General features: G+C 46.7%; 1 protein-coding gene and 1 long non-coding RNA gene across 2 annotated transcripts; one reads left to right on the top strand and one right to left on the bottom strand.

Moving 5' to 3' along the window:
* Positions 1-137: 137 nt before the first annotated feature.
* LOC128567891 (uncharacterized) lies at positions 138-15,635 on the bottom strand. Its single transcript, XR_008374951.1, has 3 exons — positions 15,498-15,635; positions 12,720-13,859; positions 138-6,458 (listed from the first exon to the last, which is right to left on the bottom strand). It is a non-coding gene; the product is annotated as an uncharacterized LOC128567891 (long non-coding RNA).
* Positions 15,636-15,681: 46 nt separating this feature from the next.
* Positions 15,682-16,621, top strand: HDHD3 (haloacid dehalogenase like hydrolase domain containing 3). The gene has a single exon (XM_053565479.1). It carries the CDS (start codon positions 15,684-15,686, stop codon positions 16,437-16,439), a length of 756 nt encoding a protein of 251 aa, XP_053421454.1. The 5' UTR covers positions 15,682-15,683; the 3' UTR covers positions 16,440-16,621.
* Positions 16,622-16,768: the final 147 nt, after the last annotated feature.

Genomic DNA, 16,768 nt, shown 5'->3' on the forward strand with positions numbered 1-16,768 from the left:
CCCTCTTCCTGCTCTCAAGCTGGTGGGGACCCAAGAGCCCCGGGCAGTTTCTGATAGCATGCTGACCCTCAGCACTCTTAGCTGCATCCTCATGGGCTCTCCAAGGCTTCTCCACCCCACCCTGGGGTCAGTCTTGAGGCTCACCTTTGCCAATCCTAGCTCTTTCCTCTGGTATGGCTTCAGCTTGCAAGCAACCCACAGTCTAAGGCACAGGCTTGGTGGTGCCTAGCTGGGAGAGGGGCTTGGAGCACTAGGGGAAGAGGAGAGCAATTGGATCTTAGGTCTTAAAAGCTTTGGAAAGTCTATGGCAGCTGAGCTGGGTGCTGGCACTGAGGCCTAAATTGATATTTTCAGGTTAGAGTTGAAATTTGCTGATTCCACTCAACATTTCCCACACAAGCCAGTGGTTGCCAGGCCAGTGAAGTCTCCTGTTCTACTCTGAGTCATATATCTGGAGAAGAATTACTCATTAATGAGTAGAAACACTGCCTGAGGATCAAAATCCAGAAGGAAAGAGGGAGTTTCTGGCACCTGGACATGCCACCACCAAAAACACATTTTACTCGAGATATTTTTTAAGAATCTCCACTCTGTGCTCAGGCACAGTGCTGGGCACTGGGAATACAGCAGGCCAGGCCTCAGCTTCTCTCCTCATGGAGTTTATCCAAAGAGAATGGGGGAGACAGATAAGAAAAACAAATAAAGCAGTTACAAATTGAACTAAGTGCTTTGAAGGAAAAAAAGGGCCTAAGAGAATAATATGGGAGTGGCCTGTCCTGGGAGGATGGTAGGGAAGCCCTCCCCAAGGAAAGATCCTTACAAAGAGCAGAGGGCAGTGCACCAGAGGTAAGAGCCACATGACACAAGACTGGTGGGAGAAGCTTGGCAGAGTAAGGAAGAGAAGAGTTGCCTGGAGGTTGAAAAGATAGGTCTCGGCCAGATCCCGCACCTCGTCATTACCTAGTCTGCATTTGCTGGAAAGCCTTTCAAAGAATCCAAGTTCCCATATTCTGCTAGTATGTGAGAAATGGAGCAGCAATAGAGAAAGAAACCAGGGTAGTAAGGTGTGGTGGTGTACACCTGTAGTCCCAGCTACTTAAAAGGCCAAGGTGGGAGGATGGCTTGAGCCCAGGAGTTCAAGGCTACAGTGAGCTGCAATTGTGTCATTGGAGTCCAGCCTGAGTAACAGAGCAAGATTCTTCTCTCAAAAGAGTGAGAAAGACCAGGGTAGTAGAAGTGGGAAGATGTGGATATATTCAGGATATGTTTTGAAGACAGACTCAGCAGATTTTGCAATACTCTAAATCCAGGGGAGGTGGAGGGTTAAGGAACAACAGGAATCAAGGATGCCTTCACGGGTTTCTAGCTCGAGCAGCTTTTTATGATACTGATATGACATAATGTTTCCCCCTAGCAAAAGTCAAGACCAGATAAAAAGGAGCCAGTTTGCAAATCGACCTGCTCGTTTGCAGGGTGACAGGGAATCCCTACTCTTGAGCGAAAACATACAACCATTTTGAAATGTAGAATTATAAGCTGCAGTCAGACCAATTTCTCTTGCTGAGAGTCTTCCCCAAAGCTGCAGCTGATTCACCTTATGACCTGATTTTGGGGCAAATCTAAAAAGAAAAGAAAAATTTTAAATTAAGACCTGAACGCTGCCTTCTAGAAGGTGGACAGCCAAAATCAGGGCTTGAAGTGTCCCAAAGTTTTCCTTTTCAGGAAGCCTGTGTTTGAATCTACCACCCAGGGGCCTGAAGACAAGCCACTAAGGGGCCAAGGTAGACCAGACTAGAAACTTCAGCTGTCTTAGCTTCTGGGCCTCCTGTCTTCTGGTCCCTGAGCTCATTTCTGATTAAAATGATTAGTGTGGGCCAGGCACAGTGGCTCACACCTGTAATCCTAACACTCTGGGAGGCTGAGACAGGGATCACTTGAGCTCAGGAGTTCAAGACCAGCTTGAGCAAGATCAAGACCTCTTCTTTACTAAACATGGAAAAACTAGCTGGGCATCATGGCAGGTGCCTGTAGTCCCAGCTACTTGGAAGGCGGAGGCAAGGGGATCACGTGAGCTTAAGAGTTTGAAGTTGCTGTGAGCTATGATGATGCCATGGCACTCTATACAGGGCAACAGAGACTCTGTCTCAAAAAAAAACTGGGAGGCCAAGGCAGGTGGATAGTCTGAGCTCACAGGTTCAAGACTAGCCTGAGCAAAAGTGAAATTCCATCTCTAAAAATAGCCAGGTGTTGTGGCAGGCACCTGTAGTCCCAGCTGCCTGGGAGGCTGAGGCAAGAGAATGGCTTGAGCCCAGTAGTTTGAGGTTGCTGTGAGCTATAACACCATGGCACTCTACCAAGGGTGACAAAGTGAGACTTATCTAAAAAAAAAAAGTGTGGAAGAGAAGGTTCTTTAAGACCATCCCAGACTCACTGCCAAGCAAATGCAGAGGAGCCTGGCTCTATTATAACCACAGAGAGATGAGAGACACTGTCCTTCAGGTATAAAGAGAAGAAAACAAGACTGTGTATCCAGATCCTCAGGAAACACATGGTAAACAATGAGCAGAATGAGGACAAGTCTCCCTGAGATCCAGAAGACAGACATACACCAATGATGAGGTGGCAGGTCCTGTGAAGGAGGCCACCCCAACCTGACCTGATTTGAGGCATCAGAAAATGCTTCCCTGAAGGGACTAACATTTAAGCTAGACCTGAAGGATAAGCAGTCAAACTAAGCTAAGACATACTTGAGGAAGGACATTCCAGGGAGAGGGAATAGTTGTGCGAAGGTCCTGGGGCTAGAAGGAGTGAGCCTGTCGAGTCCCAGAGGATGGGAGAAGAGGAGGCCTGAACTGAGTTAAGAGAGAGAGAGACGGGGGCAAACTGTGCAGTGCTCAGAGGGAACATTAGCCTTTGAAGACTTTATTCTAAGCCAGTTAAAGGATTTTAAGCAGGGGGAAGACTCGACCTAATTTATACTGTATAAAAGCATTTTGAAAGAACTGTGAGACAACACAGATGAAAAGCTTTGATGGCCTGGACTGGAATGGTGACAATAGGGGATGGAGAGAAAAATGGATTTAAGATGTGTTTAAGAGGTAGATTTAGATGTGAAGGATGAACTTGGTTTGACCTGGTGGTGAGTGGGCCATTTATTGAGATGGAAAAGTCTAGATAGAGGAAGAGAAGCAGGGTCAGGGTGGAGGGAGAATACTAAATTCAGTTGAGTGTGCTTTGCAATGAGGAAGTTGTATCAAGAGAACTTATGTGACTCACTTAAGGCCACTCAGCAAGTTTGTGGCAGAACTGAGTTAGAACTTCAACCACACAGAAAACAGCAGAGCTGGGATTTGAACCTATATAGTTCTACTCCAAGGCCTCGGCCCTTAACCCCCTCCCAATACCCTGTGGCAAACATATGGGTCTAACAATGGTTTTGTTTTGTTTTTTTGTAGAGACAGAGTTTCACTTTATTGCCCTCGGTAGAGTGCCGTGGCGTCACACAGCTCACAGCAACCTCCAACTCCTGGGCTTAGGCGATTCTCCTGGCTCAGCCTCCCGAGTAGCTGGGACTACAGGCGCCTGCCACAACGCCCGGCTATTTTTGTTGTTGTTGTTGTTGCAGTTTGGCCGGGGCCGGGTTTGAACCCTCCACCCTCGGTATATGGGGCCAGCGCTCTGCTCACTGAGCCACAGGCGCCGCCCGGGTCTAACAATGTTAATATAGATCCCTCCTCAACTTACATGATGGGGTTACATCCCAATAAACTCATCATAGTTTGAAAGTTTGAAAATATAAGTCAGGCAGCACCTGTGGCTCAGTGAGTAGGGTGCCAGCCATATACTGAGGGTGGTGGGTTCAAACCTGGTCCCAGCCAAACTGCAACAAAAAATAGCTGGGCGTTGTGGTGGGCGCCTGTAGTCCCAGCCACTCTGGAGGCTGAGGCAAGAGAATCGCCTAAGCCCAGGAGTTGGAGGTTGCTGTGAGCTGTGATGCCACAGCGCTCTACCCAGGGCGATAGAATGAGACTGTCTCTACAAAAAAGAAAAAGAAAAGAAAATATCTTAAGTCAAAAATGCATGTAATAACACCTAACCACCAAACACCATGGTTTAGCCTAGCCTACTGAAACATGCGAGCAACACTTAACATTAGCCTATAATTGAGCCAAATCATCTAATGCAAAGCCTATTTTGTAATAAAGTTATTAAGAATTTTGAATCAAAATTCAAAGCATGGTTTCTACTGAATGCTTATCAGTTTTGTACTGTCATAAAGTCAAAAAATCAGAAATCAAGTTATTATAAGTTGGGGACCATCTAATTAGCTCCAGGACCAAGGGGTCCAGTTGCCTTCAGGCATCATGGTCTATGTGAGTGTTGCCCTCTCAACTCAGGACTTAACACCTGGGGTGCCAGCTCACAAATGTTTTGTCTACAGAAACAGTGATGGCCTAGCTGTAGGACTTAGCGGGAAGGATTTGGGTGGTGCTGTGGGATCTGGCTCTGCTGTAGTCCCCAGTGTCCTGCTATGTGACTTTCCTTTGCTAGTAGTAATTTTATCCCTCAACAGAGAATTCAGCATTCGCAATCTGGAACTCAGCATATTATTATCAGACTTCCAGGCATCACTGCCAGTTAGTGAGCATTACGGTTCTCTATTAGTGAGACTTGATCCTCTTGGCTCCCTCTTAGATGTGCCAGCTAGGACTGCAATTTGTCCATTTCTTGTAGGACCTTACTGAAGGCCACAGTAAATAGCCCACTCATTCCACTACCCTCCCTTTTTGTTTTACTAAGATCCCTAAAACTACAATCTCAGTGGTTGTGAGTCCCTAAATAACAGCAGTCATGTTATTACTGAGAGCAAAGATTGCCAGTTTCCCAATAGGCAAGGGGGAATCCTCACCTGTTCCATGCTTCCTGTGGACTCACCAGCTCCACAGATTAGGACCTGTAACTTGCAGCAAACCAACTGTATTGTTCTGGTGCCCTTTGTTGCTAGTAACAGAGACCCAGTTCAGTAGCAAAAAAGGAAATGACTGGTTCTCATAAGGACAGGGATGATTGGATTGAGGTTCAAAGGCTCTCATGGAGGACTCTGTCCCTTTCTAGCTCTCGTTTCTTGTTTGCCACAGCTTGGCTTTATTCTCAAAAGGGCTTTTGCCACTTGGCAGCAATACCATTGCCAATTACACTAGGCTTAAATGGTCCTTAAGATTTATAATCCCAGAGAGAGATCCTTTCTATCCCCATCACTCACATAGCAAGTCGCTGGAGGTCTCTGATTGGTCCACCTCTTGGCTCAATCACTGTAAACAGTGGCCTGAGAGATGGGGCACCTGATGGATCAGGTGTGACTCATTAAGCAGAAGGCTGGCGAGGTCTCAGAGCTTTTGTACCAGTGGTCACCTTTGCCTGGAAGGCCTTTTCCCTAAATCTGTATTAGGACTGTCTCCTTTTGTTAAGATCTCAGTTTAAATCTGGGTGCAGTGACTCATGCCTGTAATCCTAGCACTCTGGGAGGCCAAGATCAGAAGATCCCTGAGTTCAGGAGTTCAAGACCAGCCTGAGCAAGAGTGAGACCCTGTCTCTGCTAAAAATAGAAAAAATAGGCCCAGCACCCATTAGCAGTGGTTACGGTGCTAGCCACATACACCAAGGCTGGCGGGTTCGAACCGGGCCCAGGCCAGCTACACAATGACAACTGCAACAAAAAAATAGCCGGGCATTGTGTCAGGCACCTGGAGTCCCAGCTACTTTGGAGACTAAGGCAAGAGGATCATTTAAGCCCAAGAGTTAGAGGTTGCTGTGAGCTGTGACACCATAGCACTCTACCAAGAGTGACATAGTGAGACTCTGTCTCAAAAAATAAATAAACAAGAAATAGAAAAATAGAAAAAATATTTAGAGTATTATGGTGGGCACCTATAGTCCTAGCTACTCTGGAGACTGAGGCTGGAGGATCACTTGAACCCAGAAGTTTGAGGTTGCCATCAGCTAGGCTGATGCCACTGCCCTCTAGCCTGGGCAACAGAGTGAGACTCTATTTAAAAAAAAAAAAGAAGAAAACAATTTAAATGTCACTTCCCCCCCAAGAAACCTGACTCAATACCTCATCCAAAGTCATTCTTTAGTCACTGCATTAGTCAGAATTCAGGTTCAGTGGATATAACAAAAGCCAAAACAACAATAGCTTACAATAGAAATTTACAACTCTTGGGCGGCGCCTGTGGCTCAGTGAGCAGGGCGCTGGCCCCATATACCGAGGGTGGTGGGTTCAAACCCGGCCCCGGCCAAACTGCAACAAAAAAATAGCTGGGCGTTGTGGCGGGTGCCTGTAGTCCCAGCTACTAAGGCTAAGGCAGGAGAATCGCCTAGGCCCAGGAGTTGGAGGTTGCTGTGAGCTGTGTGATGCCATGGCACTCTACTGAGGTCGATAAAGTGAAACTCTGTCTCTACAAAAAAAAGAAAGAAATTTACAACTCTTTAAGCAGTTCATGGCTGGCATGTCAGGTACATGTGGTGAGGTCCCATCTCCTGCCTTGTTCTGTCATTCTCAATATAACCTGGCTTCTATCTCCTGATCAAATTTGGTGGGTCCAGTTCCCATTACCAGGTTCTTTTATTTTTTAGCCAGCAAGAAGAGAAGAGGGCAAGTGGAGGGCATAACCCTTCTTTCTAAGGGTATGACCCCAAAGTTGCACACATCATTTTTGTCCACACACCCATGTCTGCACTTAGTCACATGGCCACACCTAGTTGTAAGAGAAGTTGGAAAATGGTCTAGTGGGGCAGCTATACGCTCAACTAAAATGTAGGGGTTTGATTCCTAAGGAAGATGGGGAGAATGGACATTGAAGCAAATAGCCCTCTCCCCCACATGGAGTTTCTTGGAATCACTGAAACAGTGGTCAGAGTATCAAAGTAAAAAGGTGCTTAGAGACCATGTAGTTAAACACACTCATTTTATAAATGGGGAGACAGACTCAGAGGTGACTTGTCCAAGATCACACAGCAAGCCAGTGATAGATGAAGGCTAGAATTCAGGTCTCCTAACCCTAAGCCCAGTGCTCAAACTGGGGAAGGGGTTGGTTTTAAAGGAACCTTAGTCATATATATTGTCTTTATGTATGTGTTATAGATAACAAGGATATATTCATGTGTGGTTGTGTAAATTAAGATAAATGAAAACTTGGCCAATTCACATATGAAAAGGTATTCTCTTTAGTAATCCATGGAGAAACTCAAAACCACAATGCAATAACACAAAATATATTTATCAGCCTGCCTAAGACTAAAAACACAGGCAATTCTGATTATTAAGAATAGGGATGTATCTCAAGAATGGAAAAAAAGTATCCGATGTACTCAATACTATTACAAAACCAATATATAATAACCTACACAGGCTTGGCGCCTGTAGCTCAAGCGGCTAAGGCGCCAGCCACATAGTCCAGAGCTGGCAGGTTCAAATCCAGTCTGGGCCTGCCAAACAACAATCACAACTACAACCAAAAAAATAGCTGGGTTTTGTGGCAGGCACCTGTAGTCCCAGCTCCTTGGGAGGCTGAGGCAAGAGAATTACTTAAGCCCAGGAGTTGGAGGTTGCTGTGAGCTGTGATGCTACAGCACTCTACCCAGGGTGACAGCTTGAGACTCTCTCTCTCAAAAAAAAATAAATAAATAACCTACACATTCATAGGAATGGTAAAACACAACGATAGTCCACAAAAAAGGAGGGAAAAGGAGGGAGAGGGGAGGGGAGGGCGGGAGGAGGGAGGGTATTTGGTGGGACCTCTCCTATTGTGCACAATGTAATGGTACATTTCAAAACTATTAAGAGTAGAGTATAAATGTCTTACCACAATGAATAAGGTGATGATTATGTTAATCAGTTTGATGTAAGCATTCCATATTGTATATCAAATCAGCACACTATACCCCATAAATGTATACAGTTATGATTTAATAAAAAATAAATACAAATAAAATGTCCCCCCCTTCAAAAAAAAAAAAAAAAGAATAAGGATATCCAGAAGCAGTGGCTCATGCCTGTAATGCTAACACTCTGTGAGGCCAAAGTAGGAGGATCACTTGAAGTCAGGAGTTCGAGGACAGCCTGAGCAAAGTGAGAACCCCGCCATCTCTACTAAAAGAAATAAAAAATAGGCGGTGCCCATAGCTCAGTGGGTATGGCGCTGGCCACATACACCAAGGCTAAGGGGTTCGAACCCAGCCCAGGCCACTAAAACAACAATGACAACCGCAACAACAACAACAAAAATAGCCAGGCATTGTGGCGGGCGCCTGTAGTCCCAGCTACTTGGGAGGCTGAGGCAAGAGAATCACTTAAGCCCAAGAGTTTGAGGTTGCTGTGAGCTGTGACACCACGGCACTGTACCAAGGGCAACATAGTAAGACTCTGTCTCAAAATAAAAAAAAAGAAAAAATAAAAAGAATATGGAGCAACTGGAACTCTCAGATGTTATTGGTACATCCCCTTCAGAAGAGTGGCCCTGTCTACTTAAGCTGACCCTATACTTACCTTATTATTAATCTTAATATCTTGTGATTCCACATCCCAAAATCTAGATATTTGCCCAACAGAAGTATATATATGTATGTTCATCAAGAGACATGTTCAACAATCTTTTTTTTTTTTTGAGACAGTCTTTGTCGCCCTTAGTAGAGTGCTGCAGCATCATAACTCACAGCAACCTCAAATTCCTGGGCTCAAGCAATACTCTTGCCTCAGCCTCCCAAACTGCTGGGACTACAGGCGACCTCCACAATGCCCAGCTATTTTTTTTAAAGATGGGCGTCTCACCCTTACTCAGCCTTGTCTCAAACTCCTAAGCTCAGGCGAACTCACCCACCTCAGCCTCCCAGAGTGCTAGAATTACAGGCATGAGCCACAGCACCAGGCCCTCAACAATCTTCATAGCAACATTTTGTAATATATGTAATAAACAAAACTAGAGATAACCCAAATATTTATCAATAGTAGAATGTGATCTATTTGTGTAATGGAATATTACAGGTGTATTATTCTTGTAGGATCTTACCAAAGGCCACAGCAAGTAGCCAGCACATTCCACATAGCAATATGGAAGAATCAAAGTTTTGAACAAAAGAAGCAAGACACAAAAGAGTACATGCTGAATTAGTCTATTCATATACCAAGTTCAAAACCAAGAACTATGCAATTAGAAGGCAGGTGCAGGTAAGCGACTGAGTAGACTGGCTATAGAGTTCTGAAAATTGTTCTTTTTCTTGGAGGCTGGGTATGTTCACTTTGAAAATTCAAGGGCATGTATACTTATTTGCATGGCTATATATGATATAGTTTAATAAAAAGTTTAAAAAATAAATAAAAGAAAATTTAAGAGTAGTGAGACGTGTGTCTGGTGGGCCCAGCCTGGGTTGACTTTCAGTGTGAGAATCTCTAGCAGGGGTCCTTAAACTGTGGCCCGCGGGCCACATGAGGCAATGTAATTGCATTTGTTCCTGTTTTGTTTTTTTTTTACTTCAAAATAAGATATGTGCAGTGTGCATAGGAATTCATTCATAGTTTTGTTTTGTTTTTTTTAAACTATAGTCCGGCCCTCTAACAGTCTGAGGGACAGTGAACTGGCTCCCTGTTTAAAAAGTTTGAGGACTGGGCGGCGCCTGTGGCTCAGTGAGTAGGGCGCCGGCCCCATATGCCGAGGGTGGCGGGTTCAAACCTCAGCCCCGGCCAAACTGCAACCAAAAAATAGCCGGGTGTTGTGGCGGGCGCCTGTAGTCCCAGCTACTCCGGAGGCCTGAGGCAAGAGAATCGCTTAAGCCCAGGAGTTGGAGGTTGCTGTGAGCCGTGTGACGCTACGGCACTCTACCCGAGGGCAGTACAGTGAAACTCTGTCTCTACAAAAAAAAAAAAAAAAAAAGTTTGAGGACCCCCGCAGCCTTCATGTGAGAGAAATATCTCAAGCTAGCCAGCAGTAACATGCTAGGTGGTCTCCAAGAGCAATCACCAGACCAAAGTCCACACAGCATAGGCCAAGGGATGAAATTATCAGAAGATTTCTGTCATCTAACTTAGGGAGGAAAACATACCATTAAGTGTACCCATTTTTGAACTGGCAAATCAAAGAGAAGCTTGTTCCAGCATATCAGGGACTTGTTTTTGGCTTTCCTATGACATGCAAGGCACATTTTTCTCTGCAGGAGAAGTTAGTTGCCCAGAGAAAATTAAAAGCAGAACCCTGAGGACAGTTAAGTCAGGGCCACAACTCCAAGGAACACATTCACATAGATGAAAATGAAATGCCCCATTCCTGGAGTTGCACCTTGAGTGGCACTGGGTTGAAAGGGACCTTGCACAAAATGCTTAACCTCTCGGGAATCTCAGTTTTCTCATCTGAAAAGAATCATCTTTTACTTCTCAAAAGAGTTTTCCCCTAATAAAAACAAACAAAAAAAAAAGTTTTCCCCTGTGATCATTTGATTATGATGTAGACATTATTATGCCCTATTTACATAGAAAGAAACTGAGATTCAATAAGCAAAGTTACTTACCTTGGAAACTAACTTAAAAGCTAGTCTGGACTTTAGTTGGAAGTTATTCTGTCTAATTCTCCTATTTTGCATATTGGAAGACTGAGGCCCAGAGAGGAAAGGAATTGAATGAAGCACTCACAAAGTGTCAGATGGCAGAGGTGGGACCAGAAACTAAGGGATTAGGTTTTACGGGACCCTGAGAAGTGGACAATCTCAGACATTCTCAGATTCTGTGAAATGCAGCTGGACCTCTGGCCTCCCAGTGGTCCTTCCCACCCCTACTTCGGCGAATCATGCTTGGGATACAAAACCAGTTTTGCAGGCAAATCCCTGGAGTCGTTCTCCCTAGCAGGCCCAAGGTCTGTGACTCTGCACTTTGTTTCCTCTGAGGCCTAAGCCCAGCCAGGGTGAGGTGGTTCTGTAGGAAGACAAAAGACCAGCCTTAAAACACAGGAGGAAGTTTTTGTTGTACTTTGTTTTTAAAAAGTTGGGTGGAGAGGAGGAAGAAAGAAAATTATCTACATGTTTGTGTGCTCCTAGAAAAATGTTTTTACAGCACAACCAAAAGGATCACCTTTTGGCCGGAGACGCCATCTTCCAGTAATTCACCAAAATGACAAAGACAAAGGGAAAGAAGAGAGGCACTCGATACATGTTCTCTAGGCCTTTTAGAAAACATGGAGTTGTTCCTTTGGCCACATATATGCGAATCTACAAGAAAGGTGATATTGTAGACATCAAGGGAATGGGTACTGTTCAAAAAGGCATGCCACACAAATGTTACCATGGCAAAACTGGAAGAGTTTACAATTTACCCAGCATGCTGTTGGCATTGTTGTAAACAAACAAGTTAAGGGCAAGATCCTCATGAAGAGGATTAATGTTCGTATTGAGCATATTAAGCACTCTAAGAGCCGAGATAGCTTCCTGAAACGTGTGAAGGAAAATGATCAGAAAAAGAAGGAAGCCAAAGAGAAAGGTACCTGGGTTCAACTGAAGCGCCAGCCTGTGCCACCCAGAGAAGCCCACTTTGTGAGAACTAACAGAAAGGAGCCTGAGCTCCTGGAATCCATTCCCTATGAATTCATGGCATAATAAGCATATAACATAGCACACAGGAGTACTAGTGGACCCATGTTTTTAGGAGCAAGAACCTATTTATTCCCCATGAGCTCATGGCATAATATGTGTACAGCAGGGGCACACAAGATAACCAACAGTCCCCATGTAACAGTGATACAAGGTGCTGGGACCTATTTCCCACGAATTCAAAAGTCAATCAACACTTTGTCACATTAAATGGTAAGGTGCCTCCCTGAGCTGCTGGAACCTCTTCCCCTATGAATTCATGGCATGGTAGATACAAATAATAGCATAAAAATGTTTCTTGTTCATTCACTACAAGTGTGTTTTTTTTCCCCCCAAAGAAGTATTAAAGCAAATTTTAATGTGTCCTAAAAAATAAATAAATAAATAAATAACCAAAAGGATCACTTCAGCAAGGGGAGGGGAGAAGATAGGGTGGGGAATCCCTTCTCCCTCCACCCCCCACCTCTCCACTGCCCTTGCTCCTTATGCAGGCTGGGGCTCCAACACCTTAGCCCTTGCCAGTTTGCTCACCTGGATTACTTGTCTCTGATCTTAACCTGCCTGCCTCCTTTCTCACCATTCAGATCTTTGTTCCTCCCTGACCACCTCATCCAAAGAGGAGCCTGGTCACTGCTCCTGAAACTATTCTGCTTCATTGTCTCCACAGCTCTTCTCACTCTCTAAAATCATCTTATTCATTTCCTTGATTGTTATCTGCACCTCCCAAGTCCCACAAAGGCAGGAATTATCTTGTTTCCCACTGAATCCTAGGTGAGAGACAGTGTCAGGCACACAGCAGACAGAGGCTAAGTGGGTGGTGAATGAGGTTGGACTAGAGGTCTTTCACTTTTTACTTTGTACACGTTAGTGCTTTTTAAAGATATTTTTAGATAAACATGCATTACTTATGCAAAATAGTAAAAGTAAATACCTTTTTTCTTTAAAAGAACGAAAAAACAGCTGGTTACTGCAGAGAGCTCTACCCTCAGCAAATTGTCCGGAGTTAGACAAATCAACAACTGAAACAGCAACATCCTCCTAGTACCATAGACTGGTGACCCTGAGACCAGAGAGGGGCGGCGCCTTACCCACGTCCACACAGCACTGAGCAAGCCAGCCCGGCTTCCAAATCCCCCTACTCCCAAATCAGCTTGGGTACTTCCCACGGGTGGCCCGAACCATAGGAGACCTAGGGGCGCGAGGTCGGGGGTGGGGAGTGGAGAGCGCGCGGGGGGCGGAGCAAATGGGTTGCACGGAAGGGGGCGGGGCACCAAAGGGTTCGAGGAGGGAACGGAGGGCAGAGCGGGTACGGGGTAACGGACGGGACTAAGGGGGCGGAAGAGCGCAGTGAGGCGGGTGACACAGCGGCACAGAGAGGCGCGCGGAGTGACGGAGGGAGCGGGAGGGTGAGGGGGCTGGGTGGGAGGAGGAGGAGCGGCGGCGGCGGCAGGAGGCGTCTAGCTGGGCCGCGCGGGCAGGACGGAGCCAGCCCGCGCCGGCCGGGCTTCTGCGCGCCTGCGCCCGAGGCCAGCCGGCGGGGCCTGCGGCTGCGAAGCAGGTGGGTCCCAGACCCCGAAGACGGACGCCGAGACGTGGGAGCGCCCTAGGCCTGAAAAGGGGACCCGCGGTCCGGCCCCAGCCACGACCAAGGGCCCTAGGACCCTCCCGCCCCAGACCACGCTGCACGTGACCCTGAAGGGATTTTGCGTTACCTCCAGGCTCCTGGATTTGGCCCCTACCGAGCCCTGGAGGTGGGGAGGAAGGGTGAGACACTCAGGCCTGAAGCCCAGAGCCCCCAACATAGGCTTCCAGAGCCCTTTGTTCCAGTCTTATCTGTGCCAGCGAGTCCCTTGTGATTGTGGATAAGTTCCTGCCCTTCACTGGGCCTCCATGCACCCACCCGCAAAATGACAGGATCTTTGGATGGGTCCTCTTAAGTATCTGACTGAATTAAATTCATTTCCTTGACAAACTTTATCTTTAGGCTTGTCTCTATATTCCCCAGCCACATCCCACCCCCAGCACCAACGTGGCTGCACCCTGATCTTTGGCCCCTCAGGTTTCAGGCAGACAACTTCTTATTGATTGTGGGCAGTCAGCTCTGTCTGGAGAAGAAGCTGCTTCCAGCCTCTGGACAACAAGCTGAGGAATTTGTTTCCTGTGCATGGGGTCAGTAATCCTTTCATCTGCTCTTTTCCCAACAACGGGGTGTCAGGGTGTCGTTTCTCCTGTAAAGATGAAAAGCCAGGATCAGATGGGGTAGAGAGAGGTAGGAACAGGCTGCTCTGTCCTGTCTTTTCTCCTGTGCTCTATAGGAGATTTTTTTTTTTTAATCCAAATACATCTAAGCATGATACAGTGGAGTCTGAAAGTTAGGGTTCTAGCCTCTGACTCATTGTAACCTTAGGCAAGTATCTGCCCCTTTCTGGGTCAGTTTTGCCTGCTCAGCAGTCAGGATGTTGGCCAGATGGTCTACAAGTGCTCTTTTTTTTGAGACAGAGTCTCACTATGTCACCCTGGGTAGAGTGCATCACAGCTCACAGCAACCTCAAACTCTTGGGCTTAAGCAATTCTCTTGCCTCAGCCTCCCAAGTAGCTGGGAATACAGGTACCCGCCACAATGCCTGGTTATTTTTTGGTTGTAGTTGTCATTGTTGTTGGGCAGGCCTGGGCTGGGTTTGAACCCGCCAGCTCCAGTGTATGTGGCTGGTACCCTAGTCACTGAGCTACAGGCCCCAAGCCTTTTTTTTTTTTTTTCTTTTTTTGAGACAGTCTCACTTTGTGGCCCTCGGTAGAGTGCTGTGGTGCAGAGCTTATAGCAACCTCTAACTCTTGGGCTTAAGCAATTCTCTTGCCTCAGCCTCCTGAGTAGCTGAGACTACAGGTGCCCACCACAATGCCTGGATATTTTTTGTTATCGTTGTAGTTGTCATTGTTGTTGAGCAGGCCTGGGCCAGATTGAACCCACCTGCCTCAGTGTATGTGGCCGGTGCCCTAACCACTGAGCTAAGTGTGCTGAGCCTACAAGTGTTCTTGTCTTTGATATTGCTAATAATAGTAATAGCAATCATAATTGTTTCCTTGCTTTGACCTACAAGGTCCTGCCTGAGCTGGCTCCCCAAAGCTCCGAATTTCAACTGCCATGAGCACTTAACCACTATACTTCTTGTATGCTCATTCTTCAAATCACCACTGAAGCTTCACTTGCTTATGAAATTCCCTGACAACAAAGACTAGATTGGTTCCCTTGATTTATCGTTATGGTACTTTATTTTTGAGACAGAGTCTCACTTTGTTGCCCTCAGTAGAGTGCTGTGGCATCATAGCTCACAGCAACCTCAAACTCTTGGGTTCAAGCAATTCTCTTGCTTCTGCCTCCCAAGTAGCTGGGGGAACTCTAGGTGCATTCCATAATGCCTGGCTTTTCTTTTTTTAAAGAGACAAGGTCTCACTGTGGCTCAGGTTGTTCTCGAACCCATGAGCTCAGGTAATCCACCTGCTTCGGCCTTCCAACTGCCAGGATTAAAGGTGTGAGCCACCACACCGGCCCTTTATGGTACATATTGAGTTAATTATGCTTAATTATTTGTGTAGTTCTTTGTCTAACATATATATCCCCTATTCTTCACTGCCTATAAATGCCATGAGGCTGGAAATCTGTTCTGTTTGCCAGCTCTAGTTCATAAAAGTGCTTAGAAATTTGTTGGTAAACTATCTCATTCACCTCAGCATCTTGGGAGGTTGGTGTCATGATGTTCCTCTTACACATGAGACAGGGATTCAGAGAGTGACTGTCCTCGGGTCATAGCACCAGAATTTGAACCCAGTCAGTCTGGTATCAGGCCCTGAGCTTCCACCTCACTTACTGTTTTTCATTACAGGATCTTGTCCTGTGAAGAAGTTTCCCAAGTGCCTCACGTCAGTTAGCAAATCTAACCAACGAGGTCTGGAAAGAGAAGATTGTTAGGTTGTGGAGGAGTAGTCTCATCCAGCGCAGTTTTTCCTGGACTGACTGTGGCACCTGAGGTGGAATTGGGGTGGACTTGGCTTCCATGGCACGCCAGCTGCAGATACGACTTTTGACATGGGATGTAAAGGATACACTGCTCAGGGTCCGCCGCCCTGTTGGGGAGGAATATGCCAACAAGGCCCGGGCCCACGGGCTAAAAGTGGAAGCCACCGCCCTCGGACAAGCCTTTGGGCAGGTGTACAGGGCTCAGAGCCATAGCTTCCCCAACTATGGCCTGAATCGTGGTCTCACCTCCCGCCAGTGGTGGCTGGATGTCGTTCTACAGACCTTTCGTCTGGCAGGTGTCCAAGATACTCAGGCTGTAGCCCCCATTGCCAACCAGCTGTATGAGGACTTCAGCAGCCCCAGCACCTGGCAAGTGTTGGAGGGGGCTGAGAACACTCTGAGGGAGTGCCGCAGGCGGGGGCTGAAGCTGGCAGTGATCTCCAACTTTGACCGTCGACTAGAGGATATCCTGGTGGGTCTTGGCCTGCGGGAACACTTTGACTTTGTGTTGACCTCTGAGGCTGCTGGCTGGCCCAAGCCAGATCCCCGTATTTTCCATAAGGCCTTGCGGCTTGCTCATGTGGAACCAGCAGTGGCAGCCCACGTTGGGGACAGCTACCGCTGTGATTACCAAGGGGCTCGTGCTGCAGGCATGCACAGCTTCCTTGTGGTCGGGCCAGAGCCCCTGGACCCCACAGTCAGGGATTCTATACCTAAAGAACACATCCTACCCTCTCTCTCCCATCTTCTGCCTGCCCTTGACAGCCTGGAGGGCACAACTCCAGGGCTTTGAGTTTGGTGAGGAAAGTGGCTGGGGTCTAGGCCATGAAGAAAACCCTAAGGAAACACTGGAGACAGAGTCTTTTCTTTCCCCACAGCTCTGGACTTTGCGCCTCTCTCTGCAGCCTCCATCACCTGTTCACGATAAAGCAGGGCGGGCTAAGCTTTTAGCTTTGCCCCACTGACCAACTCCTATCTCTGAGTTCACTCATTTTCATTCATATCTGTATCCGTTCTCCTCTATGGGTCCCCTTCACATCCAGCAAGACTCAGAGGGCCCAACAGCTTCAAAACCAAGTACTTCTAAATGCTGTCATGAGCCATCTGAAACCTTGTTATCCA

This window comes from Nycticebus coucang, chromosome 2 (assembly GCF_027406575.1).
Source record: "Nycticebus coucang isolate mNycCou1 chromosome 2, mNycCou1.pri, whole genome shotgun sequence".
NCBI lineage: Eukaryota > Metazoa > Chordata > Mammalia > Primates > Lorisidae > Nycticebus > Nycticebus coucang.

Coding starts and splice junctions, on each gene's coding strand:
- HDHD3 (XM_053565479.1), top strand. CDS start 15,684: ATGGCACGCCAGCTGCAGATACGACTTTTGACATGGGATGTAAAGGAT.